The sequence below is a fragment of the Salmo salar genome, chromosome 05 (assembly GCF_965601325.2).
Source record: "Salmo salar chromosome 05, fSalSal1, whole genome shotgun sequence".
In the NCBI taxonomy this organism is placed as follows: domain Eukaryota; kingdom Metazoa; phylum Chordata; class Actinopteri; order Salmoniformes; family Salmonidae; genus Salmo; species Salmo salar.
The window spans coordinates 59,306,400-59,333,724 of record NC_138295.1 but is presented as its reverse complement, the minus strand read 5'-3'; the positions used below and the strand labels follow the sequence as shown (position 1 = coordinate 59,333,724).

Genomic DNA, 27,325 nt, shown 5'->3' with positions numbered 1-27,325 from the left:
TATTTTAGAACATTTCTGTTATCCTTGCAAGTACAAGGGTGCTGGAGTACTGAAAACAGGAGTACAAAAAGTACCCAAAGTTTTTTGGCCCCATCTTTTTTTATTTTTTTTGTATTACTTGTTAAACAAAATCTATTTATTTATGCTATTGTGTTAGTATTATTAGTAATTAAAAAAACATTTTTTTGAATATTTGTTTTGCTCCTCTTTATCAAGGGTGCTGGTAATTATGGACCTGGCTGTATGTAATGTTAACATATGTGCAGGTTATTGATGTGCATTTCAGACAATAATGCTAGATACAGGGGATACAAGAGGTTATACAACAAGGTCATTTTCCAGTCTTTATTTAATTTAAAATCATAAAATATCACAGCTCTGTTATACCAAACGTGAGGAAAAAGCTACTCATTATGCAAGTCCTGTTGAATGAAAATGATTACTTCAGTTGCCTTGGGACTGCACATGCACAGCGATAACAGAAAGGCTCTTTATGTGAGGTAAGAAAATGAACATTTTGAAGTCAATGTAAATTAACTGATCTATTTTGATAAAGACCACGATTAACACTTGTTCCTTTTTTTTGGTCACTCTGTCACGCCAAAAAAATGGTTAGCAGAGTTTAAATAACAGCATGGAAAGGCAACATACTGTTTTATAGTGTCAGCGTTGGACCTGGTTTCTAACAATTGTTTCTTTAGAATACGTCATAGCACGTAAACAGTCAAATTACTAATATACAACATTGGTCATAATTTGGTATGACAAATTATTGACAGTTCATTAAGAGCAGGCGCAACTATACCAGCTGCTTTTGAAGTCACTGCCAGTATTGCTATTTTTAACTCAAAGTCCTAGTACCACCTGCCTCTTCCCATCCCCTGATAACAGTATGGAGGCACCATTTGGAGGCGTGAGTGAGGAAGGTTATAAGAGTTCACTGTCTTTGTTCCATCCCTTATTTGGATGAGACTGACTTCTGTCAACATGACTACCGCTCTGTCCTTCCTGGCTGTGCTGGCCCTTGGGTCACGTCTACCTATCTTGCCTGAGGAGCAGCCCTATGTGGAGCATGCTGGTATTCAATACAGCGCTAGGCCTTACACCTCCCTCCTCACCGTGCCCAATGGAGAGCAGTTTGGGAACTGACCCTGGCCCGAGATGTGTCCCGACAAGTTCTTCGCCGTTGGGTTCATGCTCCGGGTAAGTTCTTCGCCGTTGGGTTCATGCTCCAGGTAAGCAAGTGCTCCTTCATACATTTCAAACACATCTATCCGTTTGGATAGCATTTCTTTCAATTAGCCAATTTTGACCAGTCCTCTGTGGTCAAAATGCCTATTTTTGGACAGCCCAAAAAAATAAGATACAGGTTTATCTGTAAAAGCGCATTTCAAACTATAGTGATGATGACATAAACTCAGCAAGAAAATAAACGTCCTCTCACTGTCAACTGCGTTTATTTTCAGCAAACTTAACATGTGTAAATATTTGTATGAACATAAGATTCAACAACTGATACATAAACTGAAGTTCCACAGACGTGACTAACAGAAATGGAATAATGTGTCCCTGAACAAAGGGCGGGTCAAAATCAAAAGTAACAGTCAGTATCTGGTGTGGCCACCAACTGCATTAAGTACTGCAGTGCATCTCCTTCTCATGGACTGCACCAGATTTGCCAGTTCTTGGTGTGAGATGTTACCCCACTCTTCCACCAAGGCACCTGCAAGTTCCCGGACATTTCTGGGGGGAATGGCCCTAGCCCTCACCCTCTGTTCCAACAGGTCCCAGACGTGCTCAATGGGATTGAGATCTGGGCTCTTCGCTGGCAGAACACTGACATTCCTGTCTTGCAGGAAATCACGCACAGAATGAGCAGTATGGCTGGTGGCAGGGAGGTCTGCAGGAAGGGTACCACATGAGGGAGGAGGATGTCTTCCTTGTAACGCACAGCGTTGAGATTGCCTGCAATGACAACAAGCTCAGTCCGATGATGCTGTGACACACCGCCCCAGACCATGATGGACCCTCCACCTCCAAATCGATCTCGCTCCAGAGTACAGGCCTCGGTGTAACGCTCATTCCTTTGACGATGAACGCGAATCCGACCATCACCCCTGGTGAGACAAAACCGTGACACGTCAGTGAGGAGCATGTCCAGAGATGGTGGGTTTGTGCCCATAGGCATGTCTGGTGAGGACCTGCCTTACAACAGGCCTACAAGCCCTCAGTCCAGCCTTTCTCAGCCTATTGTGGACAGTCTGAGCACTGATGGAGGGATTGTGCGTTCCTGGTGTAACTCAGGCAGTTGTTGCCATCCTGTACCGCAGGTGTGATGTTCGGATGTACCGATCCTGTGCAGGTGTTACACGTGGTCTGCCACTGCAAGGGCGATCAGCTGTCTGTCTTGTCTCCCTGTAGCGCTATCTTAGGCGTCTCACAGTACGGACATTGCAGATGTGGCCAGGGCAATAAATTGCAATCTTCATGCCTCCTTGAAGCATGCCTAAGGCACGTTCACGCAGATGAGTAGGGACTCTGGGCATCTTTCTTTTGGTGTTTTTCAGAGTCAGTAGAAAGGCCTCTCTAGTGTCCTAAATGTTCATAACTGTGACCTTAATTGTCTACCGTCTGTAAGCTGTTAGTGTCTTAATGACCGTTCCACAGGTGCATGTTCATTAATTGTTTATGGTTCATTGAACAAGCATGGGAAACCGTGTTAAAACCCTTTACAATGAAGATCTGTGAAGTTATTTGGATTTTTACGAATTCTTTGAAAGACATGGTCCTGAAAAAGGACGTTTGTTTTTTTGCTAAGTTCATTTCATTGTCCAAAGGAGACATAAATGGGCTTATCAGTTAAACCCTGCATCTTCAAACTGTGGTGATATGACATGTTATTCCATGTCATGTTTCTACTCTTGCTATAATGTGCCTCTTTTCTCTGTCTCACCGCTATGGTCACCGCACATGAAGTGTTTAAATGCAGACAAAATATGCATTTGTTTGCTGAGTCACAAGCAGCATCAGAGGTCAGTACATCCAACCAGATGAGCAGGTGACTGTCATGACCACTAGATGGCAGTGTTATCTTAGAGGTGAATTGACATGGTTCAGTGGATGGATGGTATGACATGGGTATTCAACTCTTAGGTCCGATGCCTGCTGGCTTTCTGTTCTGCGGGATAATTAATTGCATCCACCTGGTGTCCCAGGTCTAAATCAGTTCCTGGAAAGAGGGGAACGATGGAAAAAAAGCAATGGGGCTGGCTACGAGGTCTAGAGTTCAGTTTGAGGGGTATGACAGAACCAACTAGATGAAAACCAGTAAAAATAACAGTATACACAATGTAGATGAACAGAAATTATTAAGTGATCGGTTTGAATGTCCTCTTACAGTTTGCATTAAATCAATTAACCTTTATGGCCCTCTGGGCACAAAATGATATTCCTTTAATTAACCTTGGCGTATCATTATATAAATATTTAGTCTGATAAATTCCCATCTTAGAACAAGATTACCAAAATTCTCCAGACATTCAGTATGCCACATTCAGCAGTTTTATCCCAAACCAAACATCAGTTCAGGTCTTAGTGGTAAACCCCATGGGCCACAGCGCTTTAGGCCATAAGTACAGTTGTTCAATACTACAACTGCAGGCTGGAAATGAGGATTTTTGACACGCTCTAGTGGTCCACCTCGTCCCCTTGGTCATTTAAGATCTAATAATGCTTCCTGTAGTGGACAACATGGATATGATGTGGTTTCATAGCCCTCCTTATAATGACCCTGTCCTCCCCAGGGCTCCTAGCTCTCATGATGTATAGATCACCCCTGACTGTGAAACTACGTAAATACGCTTGTTTTCACAAGCACCATTACCATGAGTTGTGAACACATGGGGCCCACGTAATGTATTTTAATACAGCAGCATAATGCATATACATCTGATCAACTGTGACCCCTTCATGGTACTGAAAATGTAATAAGTAGATACGACAGATTTTAAACAATAGTTATGTTCGGGGGTTTTTTACCCCTTGTGCCCCCTAAGAAAATTACATTGTCTGTAAGCGCATAGCTATAGCACTCAGGTCCAGCCTGATCCAACAATGGAGAGTCCTTATACTGTAGACTGTGAGGGACTGAAGCTTTCTGAATTTACCTCTTTACATTCTTTCAGCACTCCAAGGCCAACCTACAAGAGCCCTTCACTCGGGGTCCGATTCCGACCCGAGTTAAGCTCGTGTAAATGGAATGTAATTCCCTTTTTATGCACCTTTCTCTCTACGGGTATTCTGACCTTGAACTTGAGAATAGCATGCTATTCAACCGCTGTTGGGTGGGGATTAAATAAATGAAGGTGTGGTGGTGTGTCTACAGATATGCCGTATTCTAACCTCGACTTAATTCCCTCATAATTACACCATCTTTACACATGATGAAACAATGAATAAGGTCAAGCAACCTGTCGGTTCCAAGTGGAACAACATCTACTTTATTTTTCCCCCCCGATAGAAATAACACCATTCTCCATTCACTGTAATTTACAAATTGATAAGAGCTAGGTAAATGAGTAAGCCGTTTGGATAAGGGGATTGTAAATATAAATGACAATCGTTTCCTAACCCTAAATAATACACAAGATCAGAGTTTTTTTTAAATCGACCAACTGGTGGTGGAAAGGAGATATATGTGTGTATTAAGATGGTTCTTTCATTAATCCCCATTCTGAACCAATTCTCTCAATTACACTGAGTGTACAAAACATTAGGAACACCTGCTTTTTCCATGACAGACTGACCAGCTGAATCCAGGTGAAAGCTATGATCCCTTATTGATGTAATTTGTTAAATCCACTAAAATCAGTGTAGATGAAAGGGAGGAGACAGGTTAAAGAAGGATTTTTAAGCCTCGAGACAATCGAGCCATGGATTGTGTTTGCGGGCCATATAGAGGGTGAATGGGCAAGACTAAAATATTTAAGTGCCTTTGGTAGTAGGTGCCAGGTGCACCGGTTTGAGTGTGACAAGAACTGCAACGCTGCTGGATTTTTCATGCTCAAATGTTTCCTGTGTGTATCAAGAATGGTCAAGCTAACTTGACACAACTGTGGGAAGCATTGGAGTCAACATGGGCCAGCATCCCTGTGGAACACTTGACACCCTGTAGAGTCCATGCCCTGATGAATTGAAGCTGTTCTGAGGGTAAAAAGAGGTGCAACTCAATATTAGGAAGGTGTTCCCACATTCTTTGCACACTCAGTGTCTGTCGAGTAAATTTGAATTAAAGGTACACCATATTTAATGGGATGGCTTTAGATAAATGTACGGAAAACCCTTTTGAATGAAAACTCCACGTGAAAATCTGTTGGCCAGCAAGTGGGAGGGTTTTCAGCAGTTGAATTACATTTATTCAGTGCGTGCAAGGTAGCCACACCTGCAAAGCTTGTTACACACCTGCATACGGTAAGTATGAATACCAACTACCGAGAAGTGCTCAATAAATCTAAAAAATTATCGATTTTCTGAGTCTGAATCGGGCCCTTAGAGCTGAACCTGAACAAAACATGTCTCAGCTTGTTTTTCTCACTGGCCAATGTCATGTTTAACCACCCATGTGGTTCTAAGACATTGAAGGTTGCACATAAAGCTTTTACAAGAGACTTGAAAATTGAAAGACCACTGATGAGTGAAATGTGTAGTGTTGGGTAATGATTTGACTTTAGGAATGACCCCAAACATGGCAAAATGCATTGGTTTTCAGAATTCCCCTAGAAACATAAAACACCACAGGTGCACATTAAATATAAATAATTTTATAATATACAAATTGTACAGTCATGAACAGTAGGGATGTGGACATTTCCATGAAAAGCGAATACAAAGAATACCTTTGTTTTTACAAAGACTGCAGTGCGTGACGGTAGCCGATGACCAAAGACACTCAACATTCAAAATGGCAGCGCAGGTGATGAAAACAGTTACATCGGAGATGAAACCTAACAATACAATTCCAGAGGCCACGAGCAAGCTAAAGTGACAATATAAAGAGATTGCCCTCCTACTGTATCATGTTTCTGTCATTTCTAATCTGTCCATTTCACATAATAACACACAGGAAATGAACCCTGGAACACACATTTTGCACAGCATTATCAAGAACAATTGCACTGCCACTGACTGCTGAGCTTTAGACAATTATGGTTACATAAAGACAGGAAATAGTAGATTACCTTTTTTCCATGAGTGGGTTGGAGGCGCTTGTTCTAGACAAGGCTGAGGTTAGTTAGTCACAGGATGAGGGATCGTCAAGGAAGAGTAAGTAAACAACATTCAGCATCATTTAACTGATGAAGTGCCAGATCCTGCTTCACTTTCTCTCCATATCCTTGTTTTTCAGTATCAGGAAAATTTTTGTCTACCCACTCTCCCCAGGGACTACTTAGGGCAAAGCTGAGCAAATGCACAATCACAAATCATCTCTTATCACGAGAGATGAGGGCATGGAGTTCACGACCCCCCAGGTAACACAAACGGATACAGGACCTGGTGTCATTTGACCCAACTCTGTGGAGGTTACAGTTGTCCATGTTAATGGTGTCCTTCCAGAATGCTGTAGGTGTTAAAATACAATGATGTAAAGAATGAGATCACCTGATAGTTCCTGGCTGTATTTTTCCACATTTTCCTACCATAACTTGATGTACATTGTACTTGAACAGGCAGTATTGTCACTGTGTAAAATAATATACAAAGGAGCAAGGCTCACAGATATATAAAAAAAAAGACTCATATTGGTATGAACAACAGAACTTATGAACACATAATAAACAATGTATGAATAAGCAAATATGACAGTCCTACATGATCTTATATCCGGGCAAAAAAGCGATTTGTTTAAATCTAAAGAGAAAGAATGACTTGATAAGAAGCCAATGGGGAAATCTGTCTCAGGTTCCAGATAATCTCTTCATTTATCACAGAGGGGTGTTTTAGATTTACATTTCTTACTCATATTCGTCCTAGCCACACAAATATTAAAACTGACAAGTCATTTCTATTCTCTCTCAAGCTGTGACCCACAAAGCTAAATAAAACATGTTGAATACAACAAGTGCTTATTAAAGCTCATAATCGCCTAAAGCGAAGTGTCGCTGGAAAGAAACAATACCACAGATAATATCACAAAAAAAAAGAAAAATGATCCTGACTTTATATCAAATCTGCTATTTGACATGTGGGCAAACTCCTTTCTACTTGAACAAGTAGCAGCTGTGGAAATTCCATCAAACATGGTTCAAACATAACCCCTGACCACTTGGCCATTAGTAATGACCTCACGCCCACAGCATGGACCATATGGTGGAAAAAGTTGCCAATGACGACTCCATAGCTACAAATCCCCAATATGCCTAAGGAGGTAGCTAGCTCCAGTATGAGCGTTTGAAAGCACACTTCAGCTAGCGTTAGCACGACAGAATACACTGAGCCTAACTTCAAATCAAAAACAGAAACTTACCCTTTAAATCAACAACACCTGTTAAAGCCAAATTCCTTACCTCCCGTTCAAATCTAAAACAGAAAACACTGAACTTACCTTCAAACACTGATTGTAGCAACCCTCTCAGGCTATAACACTGAAACCAACTTCAAACTTCTGACATTTGTACTTGACGATTTAGGCCCAGTATCACAATAAGGCTATCCTGGTCACAGTTTGGAATTCTATTCTATACAATACATCTGCCATTGAGATAAACATTTCAGAACAGTCGGTTATTCAGAAAAATACCACATCTACAAAACGGCGACAAGCCTATATTCATCTGTAAACATACAGGTTTCTACAGACTTTGCTTAGCAACTGCAGTACAAGAAAAATCCATCCCTATGAAAATCACAATCCAGATGAAGTGCTATTTGTTATTTTTCGAGGTGAGGTTTTCCACCGTCAATAGCCACATAAGTGACCCCCATTATAAATGTATGACTTGACTGACACCCCACTGACAAAGTCCATTAGCCGGTTAATGATTTCTCCACACAGCATCGATGCAGCACCACTTTAAAATGAAAAGCAACATGATACCTTGAAAGACTACATTATGATTTTGGTATGGTCTGAAATGACACCGTCAAGAGGGGCTTTAAAAGCTTGAGGTGAAATACTAAAGCAAAGTCAATGGAAAATGGCAATTCGAACACCGCTATTCCAAATTGCTCAATATTTTTTTTTTACTTCTTCTATGCTCCGTTTCTATCTTGAACACCCAGTCATGGCACAGCCCATAACCTTGCCCTCATACTTGCCAAGTACTTTTTAATGACCATTGATTGGAAAAGCTATTAAAATCAAACGTGTGTAAACTCTCAAAGTTGACTCAACATTTCCATGTTTGGTTCTCATCACACTTCACTTCCACTCAACCCACACACATTCAATGGAGATTTACTCCATTATCAAACCCTTGACTTGGCTTGGATATTGACACATTCAGAATGCAAGGCGAATGCGTCATACCTACTATAAGAATCAGAGTGATTATCAGCATCATCTGTAGTACTTTACATTATGTGCTAAAAGTAAATCAAGTTCCATTCACCTTGCATTGGATTGCCTGTCGCAACAGCCACTACATTTCCCACAGTGCTCCTCATCTAAACCCATGTGACATACAGTTACTGTACCACTATGGTACTGTACAAATAAGGACAAGCGAGTTTGCCTGGTTAAAGTCTGTGTTTCTTCAGACCCAAGCCCCATTGGTCCCATCAATTTGTCCATTATATCCAGTGACTCTCGTACATTAGTATCCTCCGCATCATTCTCAGTTATGTACGTTCACTACGTGTAGGCATAGGATCAGTCTGAGGCTGTGAGAGAGACTGTTGTGTGTCCATCTGTGGTAGAGATGTGTCCATTGTGGAGAGCTGTCTGCTGCAGAGGATAGAGTGATTACATGGTAGGAGGATGTTGCAGTAATTTAGGCTGTTCCAGGGGGTAATGGTGAGCCCCTATCTTAGGTTATGATGTTTCGTAGGTACATGATTGATGGGTAGGAGAACCCTTAGGTGTGATGTCTGCTGTGGTCTGAAGAGGTTCACACATCTGACCTTTGACTTTCTTCGGGGCATTGATTGGTCAATTTGATCTGTCCATCATCCTTTACTGCCTTTTGCACCTCCTGCACTAAATGTTCATCCTGGTCAGGTGGGTCTTGTTGCACGTCAACATTCTCAGTTTCTCCATTCTCTTCCCCTCCATTTGTCTCTTCCTTAGTCTCAACCCCATTTTCCTTCACTTCCATTTCAGCTCCTCCCCCTTTCTCCTCTTTCTGCCCTTGCTCTTTGGTCTCCACCTCCACCTCTGAACCCTTGGTAGTTTCGGTTTCATCATCAACTGCCACCCCATTTTCTTTCTCTTCCACGGTCTCCCTCTCTCCATCTCTATCCTCCTCAGTCTCTGCCCCCGCTTCTTCTCCCTCCTGCACTCTCCCCTCTTTGTCGCTCTTGTCATCTGTTCCTGCAGCTCCAACTCTCTCCTCCCCAGTTTCTACCCCGCTTTCCACCCCTTCCTCAGTTTCTGCCTCAACTTTTTTCTCTTCCTCCACCTCACAGGGAGCCTCACCCTCTTTACACACAGTCTCTACCTCCGCCTCTTTCACTTTCTCCTTTTTGTTCCCCTTGTTTTCCTTCACGTTCCTCTCCTCTTTGAGCACCTTTTCCCCATCGTCAAGAATCTTGGAATCTTCCAGATCTTTCTCTGCTGCCGATTGCTTGTTTTTCTTCTTCTTCTTGTTTTTTGACGCATCTTTAACAGAGTTCTTGTTGGACTTGCTTTTGAATATCAGTTTCTGAAAGACAGGATGTTTGTGTAAGAACGTTTCTCTAAACTGCTGTTCTATTGGCCATGTTAAGGATGGACAGACAGACCGTTGGAAATTGACATAATAGCAAACTTGGAAAGAACAAATTAAAATGATTCTTATTGTGGGGAATGAAATTGTAATTTCAAGGGAATTGATTGGTGCCTTCAGGGGTACAGACCAAACAAGAAAATATGGCTGGTAATATTTATGAGATTGCCTCCATTGACCCTCTTTTAGCTGAGACTTACAGTATACTGAGGTAAACAGCATGTTACCTGCACACAAACATTCACATTATCATTCTCTGCTCATCTCTGCCAGGGTTATTGCCCATCAGTTTGGTTGCCAATGGTGACCAGAGTTTAAATTCAGGTCACAGACAATATCAGCATAGATTCATTCCACAAAGGACAAAGGTCAAATCTAGAGGTTATATCAGTACAATCTAGGATCAAATGGAAAGTTATTTCTCAACATGCATTGCCGTGGTTACCACAGAATGGTTCATATCTCAGGAAGAAAGGGGTTCATTCACATTTGACCGGCAGTGTGCATATTTATCTATGTGAAAACAAAAAGAAGTGTGGCATGGTGAGGGGTGATGTTGGCCTTGGAGCGCTTCTCTGGCTAGTGAACAAGCTGCGAGTCGACCCACATGTGCCAAGACAAACACGGGGAGGAATGAGAGGTCACACACCTTGGATTCCCCCCTCTTGCGTGGAAGGACAGGTCTCTGAAGAAAAAGGACCTGCTTGGTGGCCAAACTTCCATCACTAGGGCAGAGGGAGAGATAGGGAGACGGAGAGATAACAGGCAGAGGGAGAGATAGGGAGACGGAGAGATAACAGGCAGAGGGAGAGATAGGGAGACGGAGAGATAACAGGCAGAGGTGAAATTGGAGAGAGGGAGGGAGAGAGAATATAATTCGAACTGAAATACAAATAACTTTGGAAACCATAGCCATTTTATAGATTGTTGCTTGATTTGTCGAGAACAACATCTGTACCATCAATAAAGAAATCCATGTCACACAAATCAGATTGCCACAAGCTCTTTTAGAAATACTTGGGGTCATTTCAGAGCAAGGAAGAGAGGAATGGAAAATGCAGTTTGTATTATAATGCTCCAGTTCCACATGGGGGAGCAATCCACACTCCAGGGTAGGCATTATAATGGTTTGTGTGACTAGTATGGTCAGCTCTGATGCTATATTAATAGCTGACATCTACCACAGTGAGATGTGTTACATAGCAGTGGTCAACCTCGATAATTCTGCTTTCTTCCCTTTCTGTCCTTTCTTGTTAACACGAGTAACCAAAAAGGAATTTGGAACAATGATGTATGTAAATGTAAATATGTTCTATGCTTAGGAGAGAGCTCAGACACCAAGAGAAAGAGACCATGTTTACTGGCTTCCCGAAAACATGGCTGTCCTCATAAACTTCCCCCAAATAATCCCTGTCCATGTACATGTCACACTCTGTGTTCATTTATGGATAATCCATACAGTACAGATGACAGACAGACTAATCCACCGAGGAGATTCTGTCATCAGTGGGCTTCCTGTCTCTCGTGCTTGCTCTCTCTCCTGTTCGTCTCTCTTCGTTCCATCTCACATCAATAACGTTCCCTCTGCTTCTCTCCTTCATCTTTCCATCCGATATGCACGTATCGACTCCGTTTCTTACTTTAGCCTGCTGTCTCTAACTATCTGTCTCCTTCACTTTACTTCTCTGCTTCTTCTTCTTCTTCTGTGAGCTTCATGTAGGCTTTCTCTATCCTTTCCCTTTTCCCTTCTCTCTTTTGTATATCCCCTGATCTCCCTCTCCAGATCGCTCTCTCTGTCACTTCCTCTCTCGAAATCTCTCATCCGTTAAAACATATGTACTCTTATACACACGGGGAAGAACCAGCTTTGAGTTAAGCTGGAGCCTTAACTTGGCATATGAAGAACAACGGAAATGTATGATAGGGTGACAACGGTATAGCGCTGGCTGCAAATCTTCCCCACAACATCAAATGGGCTTCCAGATCTCCTGTAGAGGCTTACTATCTAAACCACCCCCCATTTCCCATCCCTCTCTCCTTACCCTGCGTTTCCAACAACCTATTTTCCAGGCTGTCATATCGCCGGACAGCTTCCTGCTGAATGAAAGCGGAAAAGCCAACCGGAGTCCTAAGAAAAAGCCCAAGCCCATTAAAGTAGAACGGAGCGGATGAGTTTGAAAATTACAGGCCCCTTGTTGCTACAGTCCTCTCATAGCTGTCAGTGTCTGCAGTATTGGAACAGAAACTTCTTATACCAGCAACAAGACTTTCTTTGGTACAGTGGTAGGGAACTTGGTGTATTATGTTTAGTGGTTACCTGTGGTTGTTCACATCAGCTTTATTCATGTTTTCTGTTGAGTCATTTCTTACAACGGTATAATGAAGCACTTACTTATTTACTAAAACAGTTACGATGTCCAAACATCAGATTTACACCAAATATAACATGTTTCATGTGGCAGAAATATACTGTACATTACCACGTGCACCTTCACATTCATGTTACGTTGATTAAAGAAGCCTTGAGTCCCAGTGGATGTTCACTTTAGATGCTAAGTAGTGTGTACGTAGGTCTATGCAGATCAGACTCCATGTAGTCTCCATTGGAAGAAGTGCAATTTGCTCATCCTCAGACAGTATCCCAACGTGCATTAGCTTTAATATAGTTGTAAAAATGGAAGAGTCAACATAATACAAGTGTAATGAACAAGCTAATCTGAAATGGGTCATCAGCTATCGTTGCTGTGCACAAAGAGACGAGTGTTTCAGAGATGGAGAGAAATGACCGTTGCTGTGTTGTATCTAGGCCGGCTCTCTGATTAATTAGCCATGTTGCGCTGTTGTGTTGTTGCATTTTGAGAGAGAGGGATACAAATAAAGAGTGATGAAAAAACAAGGGATGAAAATAGAGCGGTAATTAATCAGCTAAGCTCTGGAACGGTCACAAACACGACCACCAGAGACAAGGTTACGCAAGGTAAACATTTAACTGCAACCGTGTTGAACTCTAAGCATATACTTGGAGTCTTCATAAGCATGACATAACACATAACTCTGACTAATAGCGGTAATCAGTAGTTGAAACAATAACAAAGCGTTCTCCCCACCACTGTTTCAGTCAAAAACGGGAGCATGGGGTTGGAGAAATGTTACCACTCAAATTCTATGGATGCAAGGACTGACCATCCATGATATTAAAATGATCGTTTTAACCATGTTTTCAGGCTATACAGTGTTTGTTTGCATTTACTTTGTTTACAAACATTGGAGCAAAACAAGCTTATATTTTGGGTTCTGATGTGGTACGACAGTTGAACTAAGCTCACAAGACATTTATTTATAAGTTATGTTCTTCAGGAATCAATGCAAGGGGTACATATTGGATTGGACGTGTTCTGACTTGTGATAATGATGAGCGCTTGTGACTGTGTAAAGTGGGGTTTCAGGTGGGAAACAAGTATTATTGAAGACTTGGAAGACATGTTGTGACTGCTGATAGATGACTGAGCTGTTGACCGTTAGCGAATGTGTGCGTGCATAGTCCTCATATAAGATGAATGAGTCGGCAGGGGCTGAGCAGAAGAACCGTTACATTTCTCTGAAGGGATTTTCCAGTTACACACATTTGTGGGTTTAAACTGTCTCGCACCACACGCTGTTACGAATGAACCCGCCAATTGGGGCCAGTTAGTATTTTCGTTGAACAACCTGTTGAGTTCTTCTGACTGACTTCACAATCCATTCCACAATCCACAATCCATGAGCTGTTAATTGACCAGTGATATGGGCTGACCATCGCTTGGTCCAAATGAGGTGGGTGCTCTTCGAAATCAAAGAGAAGGCAGTTTAATCTCCAGAGGGTTAATCAGGTTGACCAATCAATACCAGAGTTAGGTAACCAGGAGATATGGTGGTCATTCAGGCCCTAACTCAATACTAGTGAGAGTGTGTATTGGAAGGTCAAAGTAGTTACCTGTTGGTCTTGATGATGGGTGTAGGCAGGACACACGTTAGTCTCCAGCCGTACATGGCAAGAGACTGGAGCAGGGGAACATAGTCTGTCTTCACCTGCAAGCCCTAAAGAGAGAATACAAACACATGAATATTACATACTCCAGTTATACACAAACACTATACACACGCATGCATACACGTACGCATAAAGACAAGTACGAGGAGGGCTGGCACAATTATCGTATAATCCTATAACTGACAATAACTGTGAACTTCAGAAATAATTATCATAATAGTCATAATGCATTTTCATTTTAAGAGAAGGGGGGATTCAACTTCATATTCAAGTAGATATAAATGACTCAATAGCAGAAGTGGGTAAAGTTGGTAGTCATTTTACGAGCAGAATGGCACCGTTGGGAGAAGCTTCATTTCCAAAAGTTCCAAGAGGTTTTTGAGACAGGGATGTTACCAAAGCTGGGTTGTACTCATTAGGTTTGTCGTGGCTATTTTTCAGAGATGCATTACGATGCTCAAAACATTTTAACAAAAATGACAATTATGACAATAACTGTGCCCATTTGCATGACAAGTAATCTTTACCCAAAATTCCAAAGTATGAAAACACACACGCAGGCAGACAGGCACACACACGCATAAACGAATGCATGCATAAACACATAAACCATTAAAACCACATCAAAAGAGTCACGATTACCCAAGCTCTTGACAACAGATGATGAACTATGTATGATGCATACCAAAATACATGCATTTCTGTTAGATTGTTCGCTGGTATGACAGTGTAGTGCACATGGGATTTGGGTTAAAGACACATGCTCGTCGCACGCACACATGCGCTAACGCCTCTGCTCACACAGGAAGTGTGTGTGGTGTTCCATCTCCTCTGCATCTGCCCTCACTGACAAACCACAGTATGTGTCAGATATGAAAAGACAGAATAACAACAAAAATATCCAGAAAAACGCATGTTAGAAATGTTATAAATTGATTTGCATTTTAATGAGGGAAATAAGTATTTGACCCCCTCTCAATCAGAAAGATTTCTGGATCCCAGGTGTCTTTATACAGGTAACGAGCTGAGATTAGGAGCACACTCTTAAAGGGAGTGCTCCTAACCGCAGCTTGTTACCTGTATAAAAGACACCTGTCCACAGAAGCAATCAATCAATCAATCAGATTCCAAACTCTCCACCATGGCCAAGACCAAAGAGCTCTCCAAGGATGTCAGGGACAAGATTGTAGACCTACACAAGGCTGGAATGGGCTACAAGACCATCGCCAAGCAGCTTGGTGAGAAGGTGACAACATTTGGTGTGATTATTTGCAAATGGAAGACACACAAAAGAACTGTCAATATCCCTCGGCCTGGGGCTCCATGCAAGATCTCACCTCGTGGAGTTGCAATGATCATGAGAACGGTGAGGAATCAGCCCAGAACTACATGGGAGGATCTTGTCAATGATCTCAAGGCAGCCGGGACCATAGTCACCAAGAAAAATATTGGTAACACACTACGCCGTGAAGGACTGAAATCCTGCAGCGCCCGCAAGGTCCCCCTGCTCAAGAATACATATACATGCCCATCTGAAGTTTGCCAATGAACATCTGAATGATTCAGAGGACAACTGGTGAAAGTGTTGTGGTCAGATGAGACCAAAATGGAGCTCTTTGACATCATCTCAACTCGCCGTGTTTGGAGGAGGAGGAATGCTGCCTATGACCCCAAGAACACCATCTCCACCGTCAAACATGGAGGTGGAAACATTATGCTTTGGGGGTGTTTTTCTGCTAAGGGGACAGGACAACTTCACCGCATCAAAGGGACGATGGACGGGGCCATGTACTGTCAAATCTTGAGTGAGAACCTCCTTCCCTCAGCCAGGGCATTGAAAATGGGTCGTGGATGGGTATTCCAGCATGACAATGACCCAAAACACACGGCCAAGGCAACAAAGGAGTGGCTCAAGAAGAAGCACATTAAGGTCCTGGAGTGGCCTAGCCAGTCTCTAGACCTTTATCCCATAGAAAATCTGTGGAGGGAGCTGAAGGTTCGATTTGCCAAACGTCAGCCTCGAAACCTTAATGACTTGGAGAAGATCTGCAAAGAGGAGTGGGACAAAATCCCTCCTGAGATGTGTGCAAACCTGGTGGCCAACTACAAGAAACGTCTGCCCTCTGTGATTGCCAACAAGGGTTTTGCCACCAAGTACTAAGTCATGTTTTGCAGAGGGGTCAAAGAATTATTTCCCTCATTAAAATGCAAATCATTTTATAAAATTTTTGACATGCATTTTTCTGGATTTTTTTGTTCAAATAAACCTACCATTAAAATTATAGACTGATAATTTCTTTGTAAGTGGGCAAACGTACAAAATCAGCAGGGGATCAAATACTTTTCCCCCCCACTGTATGTATATATATATATATATATACATATGTCATATGCGTGCACACATTGTAGTGCTATATGGGCATCTACAGTACAGACTGAGGGCAGTGGGTCCCAAACCAACAGATAGACAAAACAACTGTAACCACAAACAAGTCTTAAGCCCAAGCCAGTGTGAATTGGCCAGGACCCATTGTTCGAGAAACACTGCAGTAGGGTAGAGAGGGCTCTGCTGAAACTGTTATTTACATTGGCATTTGCAGTCCCAGCATCCCTCCGAAAATCCAGAGCTGTGAGAGCTGTGTTTTAGGGTTTGTGTTGGAACCTATGCCAGAAATGGACACATTTTCAAAGCCATAAAAGCAAAGTAAATTGGGAAATAAGTTTTGTTTAATGGCCCTCTTCATTCCTGAGCGTAACTGAGACTCGAAAGAGTGAATCATGTTCTGGAAGATTCCCTCCCCCTGATCTCACCATTGTCACCTTGCTGCATCAGCACATGAGAAACGGAACCCGGCGCCTTAGCAGTAACTCTGTGTTCTGATTTGTGTGTTAAATATAATCTATATATAAAAACAGGGTGGGGTGCAAGCTAGGGTGGTAAAGGGCTACATTATCAAGAGTGGAGAACGGTGAGGTAGGGGCTAAGATTTGAAAACAGAACAGCGTTATAGAGTAAAACTAGCAGGGTGGGGTTGAGTTCAACTCTTGGGTTCAAAGTTCACTAAGAGTTGGATGAAAGAAAACAGAGCTCTATTGTTTTGAGGTAATTCTCCACCGTTTCTATTTGATAACACATGACAGACATAGCTCCCTTTTTGCAATAAGTCTAATTCTACCTTAATGTTTTTACAGGCCGTAGTCTGGTCTATCAGCCCAGGGAAATGATCTAGGCTACTCCTCTAGCCTCCTAGCTGTCACTTTGTCTTTGGACCGTGCTGCACTTCTTCCACCACAATCTCATTATATTTTTATGGACAGGGTATCCTGAAGTGAGGCTTAAAAGTCCCTAATCTGCATGTCAATCATTGAGAGATTGAGAAATTTTTGAAAACCAAAAGCTGTATTGAAGACTAATCACACCATATACTGTATAATAATAATAATAATAATAATAATAATAATCAACATAGTCTCAATAGAATATATCAACATTTTGACATTTAATGTAGTTAGCCTAGATGTCAACCAAGCTGACGTATTAGTCACATATTTCGGCGAGCAGAATTCTCTGGGAACTTCCTCATCCACAAGCCATGAGCATAATTTCCACATCCCTCATCAAACTAGTCTGACCATAGGAGTGGACTCATACAGGGAAAGTGAAAATTGGTCTCTGTATCTAGGTCAGCTCTTGTCTCGCCTCGGCTTCAGAGGAAAAATAAATCATTGGCAAAGGATACACTTTAATGATCCCTTCAGTGGTCTCCCTGCCACACCGGCTGCTACATGACTATTGACATGCCTTGGTTTACTTTTGACCAGTATGTGTTAAAATACATATTTCAAGCAATAGCCAACTAACAAGCAATATCTATGCTTAGATAATCTTTAAAAAGTTATGCAAGTTATTACTAATTTCCCCAAGACCCATTGATGCTGTTGAATGAAAACAGAAACTTTTCAGGAAATGGAGAAAAAAAAACGGCCATATTTTCTCATTAATGAACATACAATTATGAAACCTCAGAAGCTATTTTGAATACATGTTATTGGTCCTAGAGTCATGAAATGTTCAGAATTAACTGAGGGGAGTTACTGCTTTCAATACATGTAAAATAAAAAAATGCAGAATTGTAGGTATGAGGTATTCATCTGACAGCGATGTATAATTTAGTCTATTTATGCTATTCAACATTTTGCAACACCCACTGCATGCTAATTGGCTGCTCAAATCGGGCAGCACCAATAGGGTTGATGGCATATTTCAGCTCATTACATCAATTAAGTCAAGCTTAGCACCATGACAGACAAATGTTGGGAGAACTAGAGTCTAGACTACAAGTTAACATGAGAGGGCCTCTGACCGATGACACCTGTTAAAATGGCCAGCTTCAGTCAGCTGATTCTAGCCATCCTTCATGGTTTGCTCTAGTCGGGCAGCTTAGTCTCCTATTCAGAGGCCCCCCACTTTTGTTAGTGTCTTATTGGCCAAGGTCATGCCAAATATTTATCACCACATCTTGTTCAGCCTATCAGCAGCCTTAATTTCCGGGACTTCTGTTTCAGTTGGTCTATCATCAGAAACGTGCTTTCCCCATCCTGATGAGCACTTCCACAGTTTCCCTCCTGCTGAAGTGTTCCTTCTGTGGACTGAATCCCTGTAGGTCGGATGTTTAATTGTGCGTGCATCTAAACGTAAGTGCCTTGAGATCTGTGTCATGTTATGTGGAGCTAAGTTTAGTGGTTTATTGTGTACAATTACCATGTGTTGATCTTGTTAGCTAGCTCGCGCTCCCACTAGCACTACCGTTAGCATTTTGCATTGGAATGCGTGAGCATTTTATATATATATATATATATATATATATATAAATACACACATAACTCATGCTCATTGTATTTATATTATGTATACATTTCAACATTACTGTAATATTTATTTGAGCACATTTGCCTGAGTTTCATGTGTACAAGTCCAATAGGTTGTTTAGTCTATTGCCATGGGACTAGGCCTTATGCCTGCTGTAGTGCATAGCCCTGGCTGTTATATACTTACCTGTGCTAGCTTATACAGCCATGTTGTTCATATTATAGTAGTGCTATAGCCTAAGTTTTCTTTCTCCGCTTCCCTGTAAGAACCATAGTTAATATCCGTTCTCACTGGACATGATTCTCAGTTATCTGAACCATGAGTGGTCAGATGTGTGTGTGATGTGTGTGTAAATGTGGACATCTTCTTCCATTAAACTCCTCCTAACCTGGACATCCGCCTCATCCTTCTGACCGGACATTCTGTAGTGGTTACTACCGGCCTTAAGCCAGCACCTAAGATTTCTTATTACATTCATGGTCCTTCAATTCTGTACAACTCTACCCCTATTTTTCAACACCCACCCACACACCCACACACCCACGTACACAGCCACACAGACCCACATCTAAAGTGTCCTCTGTCTGAAATTCACTCTCCAAAGATCCTTTATTGGCATCTTTACGCTATGTTGTTGGTCTTTAATCCTATTTTAACACAATTTGGTTTCTGGTGACTGAAGTAGTGCTCTTCAAAGTTCAGGCATTTATACAATTGCTGGGAACGAATTACAACAATGTCAATGCTGTTAACTGGTGCCTCAAGCACACAGTATTGTTACTGGTAGAGTTCTATGTTTAATGCCTCTCCGGATAATGGCCATGCACTTTTGGGTTAAATGTAATATAGCCTGTGAAAAACTGAGGTAACACTGGGAAAACATGACGCCCTTGTTGTTCAATGTAATGGAGGAAGGCATTTAGTATGACTTTTTTTAAGGCATCTTAATGAGCATTTAGAAAACCATTATTGAATGTTAAACAGTTAAGTCCTATATATGTTACACTCATAGCCATGTTGTGAATAGATGCAGTGTAGAGGTCAATGGAACTCGACCAAAACAATGGAAATTGCCATGGAAACGTGTGGGGGAAAGATGCCGTTGTGGAAAGATTCCGAATGTCCTCATTGCCCCCCTGCAAAATTAGCATACATTTAGGCTATTGTTTATATGTGTATTTCACACTATGTTGACGTAAAAATTGGAGTATAATGGTTGTATGGATGTCAACCCCAATACATGTTCATGTCATCGTCAACAATGAACTGCGTTGCAGTTAAAAATGACTTTGACTACCACCACCGATTTCTGTGTGGTACTTTAGCTATTATACCAGCTTATACGAACAGGAGTTAGCATTAAGCAGTCACTTCTTCTAAACCTGAAAAGGAACAACTTCTAAATGTTATGCAGCAAATACAGCCAACTATATCCAAATCGGACATTAGTAACCACATTGTGGTCCTGTTACAATACATCAATCATGACGGATTTGACGAATATCCACTTTGTTAGATTTATTGAACGTGCACCAATCCGGCGCCATTCTATCCCTGTGGTCTGAGTTCTATTGACCTCTACCACATCTATGCTATATGAAGTTGCCAAGAATGTGTTTATGACACATTTTACAACGGATGGGTCTAATCCTGAATGCTGATTGGTTAAAACCTCATTCCAGCCGGTGTCTATTCCACAAGTTACCCCCGGCTAAATCTATGACGTTAAAATGCCTATTTACTCTGTTTCATCTGACTGGGAAATCCACTGTCTCATCAGCCCAGCCAGGCAATTTATAAACTTGATCTCCACTATAAAAAGCATCTAGACATTACTTAACATTTAGTTAACAGCGGAGATTTGTATAAACCTTCCCATTTGTCTCTCCAACATTTGTAACATTGTTTCAATATTCAAGTTCGATCTCCAGCTGTCGCATAGTAATGAACTTGTTGGGAGTCAGGATGAGACAGACAGGCAGCTTTTCTCAGCCAGTCGAAGTCATGAAAAGGGCCACATTTTTATGGATATATACAAAGAAATATCAATAGAAAACAGGTACAAATAAATAAAATACAGCTAGTTTGCAGTCTTTCCAGCTTCAGTTTGAAGTGATTATGTTAGCTGTCATGTTGGCTAGCCCCTCTGAACAACAGTGTCCTGATCATGCCTCATTAGCTCATTGTTATAGATGTGGCTTGCGAAAGTATTGAACCCCCCCTTGGCATTTTTCCTATTTTTTTGCATTACAACCTGGAATTAAAATGGATTTTTGGGGTGTTTGTATTATTTGATTTACACAACATGCCTACCACTTTGAAGATGCAAAATATTTGTTTTGTGTGAAACAAACAAAAAATAAGACAAAAAAACTGAACTTGAGTGTACATAACTATTCACCCCCCCCAAAGTCAAAACTTTGTAGAGCCACCTTTTGCAGCAATTAGAGCATCAAGTCTCTTGGGGTATGTCTCTATAAAGCTTGGCACATCTAGCCACTGGGATTATTGCCCATTCTTCAAGGCAAAACTGCTCCAGCTCCTTCAAGTTTAATGGATTCCGCTGGTGTACAGCAATCTTTAAGTCATACCACAGATTCTCAATTGGATTGAGATCTGGGCATTGACTAGGCCATTCCAAGACATTTAAATGTTTCCCCTTAAACCACGCGAGTGTTGCTTTAGCAGTATGCTTAGGGTCATTGTCCTGCTGGAAGGTGAACCTCTGTCCCAGTCTCAAATCTCTGGGAGACTGAAACATTTTCCCCTCAAGAATGTCCCTGTATTTAGGGCCATACATCATTACTTTAATTCTGACCAGTTTCCCAGTCTCTGACAATGAAAAACATCCCCACAATGTGCTACCACCACCATGCTTCACTGTGGGGATGTTGTTCTCAGGGTGATGAGAGGTGTTGGGTTTGTCCCAGACATAGCGTTTTCCTTGATGGCCAAAAATCAAAATGTTTGTCTCATCTGACCAGAGTACCTACTTCAATATCTTTGGGGAGTCTCCCACATGCCTTTTGGCAAACGCCAAACGTGTTTGCTAATTTCTTCTTTAAGGAATGGCTTTTTTTCTGGCCACTTGTCCGAAAAGCCCAGCTCTGTGGAATGTACGGCTTAAAGTGGTCCTATGGACAGATACTCCACTCTCCACTGTGGAGCTTTGCAGCTCGTTCAGGGTTATCTTTGGTCTCTTTGTTGCCTCTGATTAATGCCCTCTTTGCCTGGTCTGTGAGTTTTGGTGGGCGGCCCATTCTTGGCAAGTTTGTTATGGTGCCATATTCTTAAAACATTTTAATAATGGATTTAATGGTGCTCCGTGAGATGTTCAAAGTTTTGGATATTTTTTATAACCCAACCCTGATCTGTACTCAGAAGAGGTGTGTATATATATATATATACTGAGATCATGTGACAGATCATGTGACACTTAAATTGCACAAAGTTGGACTTTATTTAACTAATTATGTCACTTATGAAGGTAATTGGTTGCACCAGATCTTATTTAGGGGCTTTATAGCAAAGGGGTGAATACATATGCACGCACCACTTTTCCGTTTTTTTATTTATTATATATATATATTTTACTATTTTGTGTATGTCCATTACATGAAATCCAAATAAAAATCCATTTAAATTACAGGTTGTAATGCAACAAAATAGGAAAAACGCCAAGGGGTTGAATACTTTTGCAAGGCATTATACACAAATAAATGTAACTAGAAAACAGCTTAAACAAATGCAAATGCAGCTACTTTGTTGTTGTTTTGACTGCACTGTTTGACGTGACTCTAAGTTAGCTGTAGTTGGCTAGCTAGCAAGCAAGCGATAAGAACGTTGCCAGAACGAACGACTGGGTCACGTCCATAGATACAAAACAAAAAGACTGAACAACTGGGTCGCATCTCTGGCAACCGAACCGATAGAACGAATGACCAGCCTGCTTGGGTAGCAACCCTAGATTTGTGTCGGGACTATACCTTGTAGAAGGATTAAATAGTATTTAAAAAATTCAGCGAAATAAAGTTTTTAATACAAATATGTAAATCATTATTTCAATGTGTTGGTAACCCGTTGTATAAAAGTGATAATGCCCTCGAAGTCAGTGTTTGGAGGATATATTGTGGGCTCCCGAGTGGCGCAGTGGTCAAATGCACTGCATCTCAGTGCAAGAGGCGTTACTACAGTCCCTGGTTTGAATCCAGGCTGAATCACATCCGGCTGTGATTGGGAGTCCCATAGGGCGGTGCACAATTGGCCCAGTCTCATCTGGCTTTGGCTGGGGTAGGCCGTCATTGTAGAATAAGAATTTGTTCTTAACTGACCTGCCTAGTTAAATAAAAGGTTAAATATATATTTTTAAACAACGCCAATGCCTAAATGTAAATATATCCTCCAAATATTGGCTTTTCGGGAATTATCACTTAAGTATAACACTTCATAAAATCTCAAGTAATGTACATTTTAGTCATTTAGCAGACTCTCTTATCCAGAGCGACTTACAGTAGTGAATGCATACATTTCTTTCATGCATTTTTCTTTTTTTTTTTGTACTGGCCCTCCGTGGGCATTGAACCCACAACCCTGGCATTGCACACACCATGCTCTACCAACTGAGCCACAGTATAACCCAAATGTTGACCACATTGCACCACATGCATTCCAAATCCCCAAAGGACACAGTTAGGCATTAAATATTAGCAGTAGTGCTATCATAAAGTAATATTCACACACATCCACTTCCTGTTGTTTTCAGTTGTCATTCATGTTATTTGTTAGATAATTTATCTAGAAACTGAGAATGTTAGAAATACACTAACATGCCGGTATACTAAGTAGTTCATTCCCTTCCATCAATAAGAACTAATTACAAGGTTGCAAAATCTATAAAGAATATTTCTCAGAGGTCTCAAGAACAGGAACTTTTTGTTGCAGCTTTAAGAGCTCAATGATAAGGGGAGGCATTGCATTATATTCAAGGCTGAACTTTCATATTGATTTTCCTTTTGATAGGAGAGACGGGAGCACAGTCCTAATTTGAATTTCATTGTGTAGGAAATTATGTCTAGTTATTCATTTTGCGGGCTCCATGAAAATCAACTGTATGTCCTATTCAGTTCATTTAGTCATTTATTGTAGAAATAGGAAAAAGTCTTCCAGTCAGATGCAAATTTCTTTCATTGTAGCCGAGCTTGGTCAGTCGGCCTTCATCAGAGCATAGTCATTTATTGAAGAAAATGGGAAGTATGTTTCTGATTGGCTAAGGTAGAATGTCCATCCATAGACCTACGCAGAATTCTGAGCATCTGTACAGTTATTATTTAGCCTTACTTTTCTTGATTAAATGGTGTAACGTATACATTCTTATATGGTGAATACATATTGACTAATATGAATTTAAAGTACCAAATAAATTGCTGTCGAAATGACCCCATCTCCCACAAAAATGTGAAATTAGTGACAATTGAGGAAGGTCTGACTTTCTAGATAACAGACCACAAACAGTTTGGCCACAAACAGCTCTACATATCAACACTGTACTAATCATACCACATTCTACCAACGTGATTGTGAATACTGCGCAAAAATATACTATAATAACAGATTTGTTTTAAAAGTTTGCTATCAATTAAAACAGAAGTTTGACATGTTCTATGCCATACGAAAACAAAATCTCTGAGAAAAGCTGTACTTCCTGCTTCAACCCAACAATATTGATTGAATTCTCAGTGAACCAGCCTGTTTTCTTGTTTTCGTGGCTCATAAATCCAACCACCTGTCAGTCTTTCAGCATGACGGGAACGAGAGCGCTGAAGAAAAATATCCCAATCAATATTCAGCATAATTTTTCAGTGTAATTATTCTGGCACCGAAACGACAATGAGCGGTGAGGATAATTTGCATATACATTTTAAGCAGTTATCATAATGAATGTGCCAGCAATGAAGTCTGATCATCCTTTGTAAAATAGTGTTATCAAGCTAACTTCAGGAGAGATTAGTCGAGCAAAATTGCTTTTGATAAAGTCCTGGCCAGCACATTTTGATTGGATCCATTGGAACTATAATGTGGAACATCTAAAGTTGTTACACATTGTTGCTTTGTCCTTCAATGAACTTCCAAAGGTGCTTAAAAAAGTATATAAAATCCATGTTATTTCTCAGTGGTTGATAAAATAATTGCTAATCTTTAATAAAGACATTATTGCAGTATCTTTACCACAGTATTCACATAAAGATACCTACATACTCCATGATTTTCAAAATTGCTCAGTGTATAACCTTCACAAGACACAAGCGCCTAGGTTTTTGTGTAGTGTGGGACACTGACGAACATTACATTTTAAGGCGGTGAATATTGTGTAGTCTGAATTCTTCAGTCATTTTAAAGGGTTAAGAGCATTTTGATGTCATGTGTTAAATTCTGTCTTTGTGAGTCGACTTCCTTTCTGAGCTGGACGATGCTCCAGTCACATTTAGGGGACATAAGTCTATTTTCACACTTCGACAGCCTCAAACTCTAAACTCTGACAGTGATACACACACACACACACACACACACATAGAAAAAAAAGCCTCAAACCCTTCAGAAGTAGACAGAAATCCATTTCCAACTTGGATTTGCGCAAACTGGGGATTTAATGGCCGGCCAGATAAGGGCTTTTTTGCTGCAGATAAGACAAGCCACTGTGACACGTGCCATAGCCACCATGGTTAGAGGGAATATTTTCATATGATGACTCTCACAGTAAAATGTAAGGACAAACAGCTCCAACCTTGGAAAACACTCAAATACTCAGAGCCATGTAAAAAGCCCACTCACATCAATGACAGTCCACTGCTCCACAACGATGGCGTCGTACTTGGTGGTCACGCTCTGGTCGCCGCCCTCCGTCCCCTCCTGGAAGATGAAGATGCTTTCCACTGACTTAGGCTGCAAATCTGTAGAAAATGGAGAGGGAGGCCATGAAGGAGTTAGTATTTACAGAATGGAGGGTGTCTGTCTGTGTCTGTCTCCAAGGCCTCTAGGCTGTGCAAAGAGGAGAGGGAAGTTAATGACATTATGCAGCCGACCAGCAACCCACACACACTGGGCCATTTATTACCAGGCAGGGCTGCAGCATGGACCATTTGTATAAGCAAGGGCTATGGATTATGGATTATGTAGCTATGACAGAACAAGAGAGAGGGAAGAGAGGGGGAGAAGAATGTTTCCTTCAGGGAAGAAGCTTGGAGAGATTATAGATGAACAGACAGGTATTATGGACAGATTGTTGAAGCATAACACGATTCATCTGAAAACAATGATATGCTTTACATATTGTAGATATTTACATGGAAGGACTATTAGACCAAGACAGGGCCATGGTACCATAAAATTGCTTTTCTGTAGACTCTATTTCATTTCAACCCCATGGATATGGGTAACATTCCCAGTTTTGGCACTATTGGTATAGAAACATTGGTGAGCTTCTTCTCCATCCCGCATTTCTTTTGATTCCATTGAGCAGTGTGCTAGAACCTCTTGCCCTTCAGACCAGGGCTCTCAGTTGGCCTGAGTGCTTTCTCATTACTCCTGTACCATTTACACCCTAATAGAGTTTGTGCGGCCCAGGCTCCACCGTGAGACACTCCACATGTCATTACTCTGCCCTAATAATGGGGGAACGAGGGCCGGCTGGAAAGGGAGGGGACGACAGGGTCCTTTATTTCCCCCCCAGAAAACCCATTTAAGGCTGCTGGACGAGCTCAATTGAAGATCTCTCAGACATCTATTGGCTCCTTTCAAATACAGACATGGTCGTTGTTCATTCCCCCCCTCTCCCGCCCTCCCTCCATCCTTCCTCCACCCTACCCCTCCTTTACATCCCCCCCATCCATTGTTCATCAGACGTCTCCCTGCTTGGCGTGTAATTGGAAAGCCCTCTTGGAGATTGTGTTGGCCTGCCGATGCACTGGGATCACTCAGGTGAGATGCACACAGGGATTGAGTCCCTTTGCTTTAGGAGGAACACGCTGCCTTCTGGCATGATGCTGCCAGACACTGAGGCACCGTGGGGTTGAGAGGTTTGGGGGACATGTAGGGCCAACACAAATAACAGCATAACATTTTGAGTTGAGTCTTAAATGTAGTGAGTAAAACAGAAGCTTGGAGGGAAACACGTGTTCATTCGCAATGGGACAATGTAATCTCATCGACTAGCCTATCCTCTCCAGGCACCTGAGGTTGAACATACTGAGTGAGATGTGCGCATACTATCTCTGACACATAGAGAGTGAACTGAAAGACAAAGAGTGACAGACGTACTGATAGATAGTGACAATGGCGGCGTGAGTCGTGACACCGACTGACACGGAGCACCAACCTGACTAGGTGACAACCAGTGACAGGGGTGTGGACTGAAGACAGGCACTAAGTGAGAAAGACTGATGCTAGGTTGACATAGACTTTGAAGGAGAGACACAGAGGAGTAAAAAACAAGGAGGGGAATCTAAAGCC

General features: G+C 41.5%; 1 protein-coding gene across 2 annotated transcripts in view; it reads right to left on the bottom strand.

The window, feature by feature from the left end:
• Nucleotides 1-5,803: 5,803 nt before the first annotated feature.
• Nucleotides 5,804-27,325, bottom strand: part of LOC106605274 (raftlin) — a 67,119-nt gene continuing 45,597 nt past the window's right edge. For both annotated transcript variants that reach the window (XM_014200731.3, XM_014200732.3), the window contains exons 7-10: nt 25,649-25,767; nt 13,894-13,997; nt 10,570-10,645; nt 5,804-9,857 (exon numbers count right to left, since the gene is read on the bottom strand). In XM_014200731.3, the coding sequence (XP_014056206.3) occupies nt 9,105-9,857; nt 10,570-10,645; nt 13,894-13,997; nt 25,649-25,767 (1,052 nt within the window). In that variant the 3' untranslated portion in view covers nt 5,804-9,104. The remainder of the gene's footprint in view (nt 9,858-10,569; nt 10,646-13,893; nt 13,998-25,648; nt 25,768-27,325) is intronic.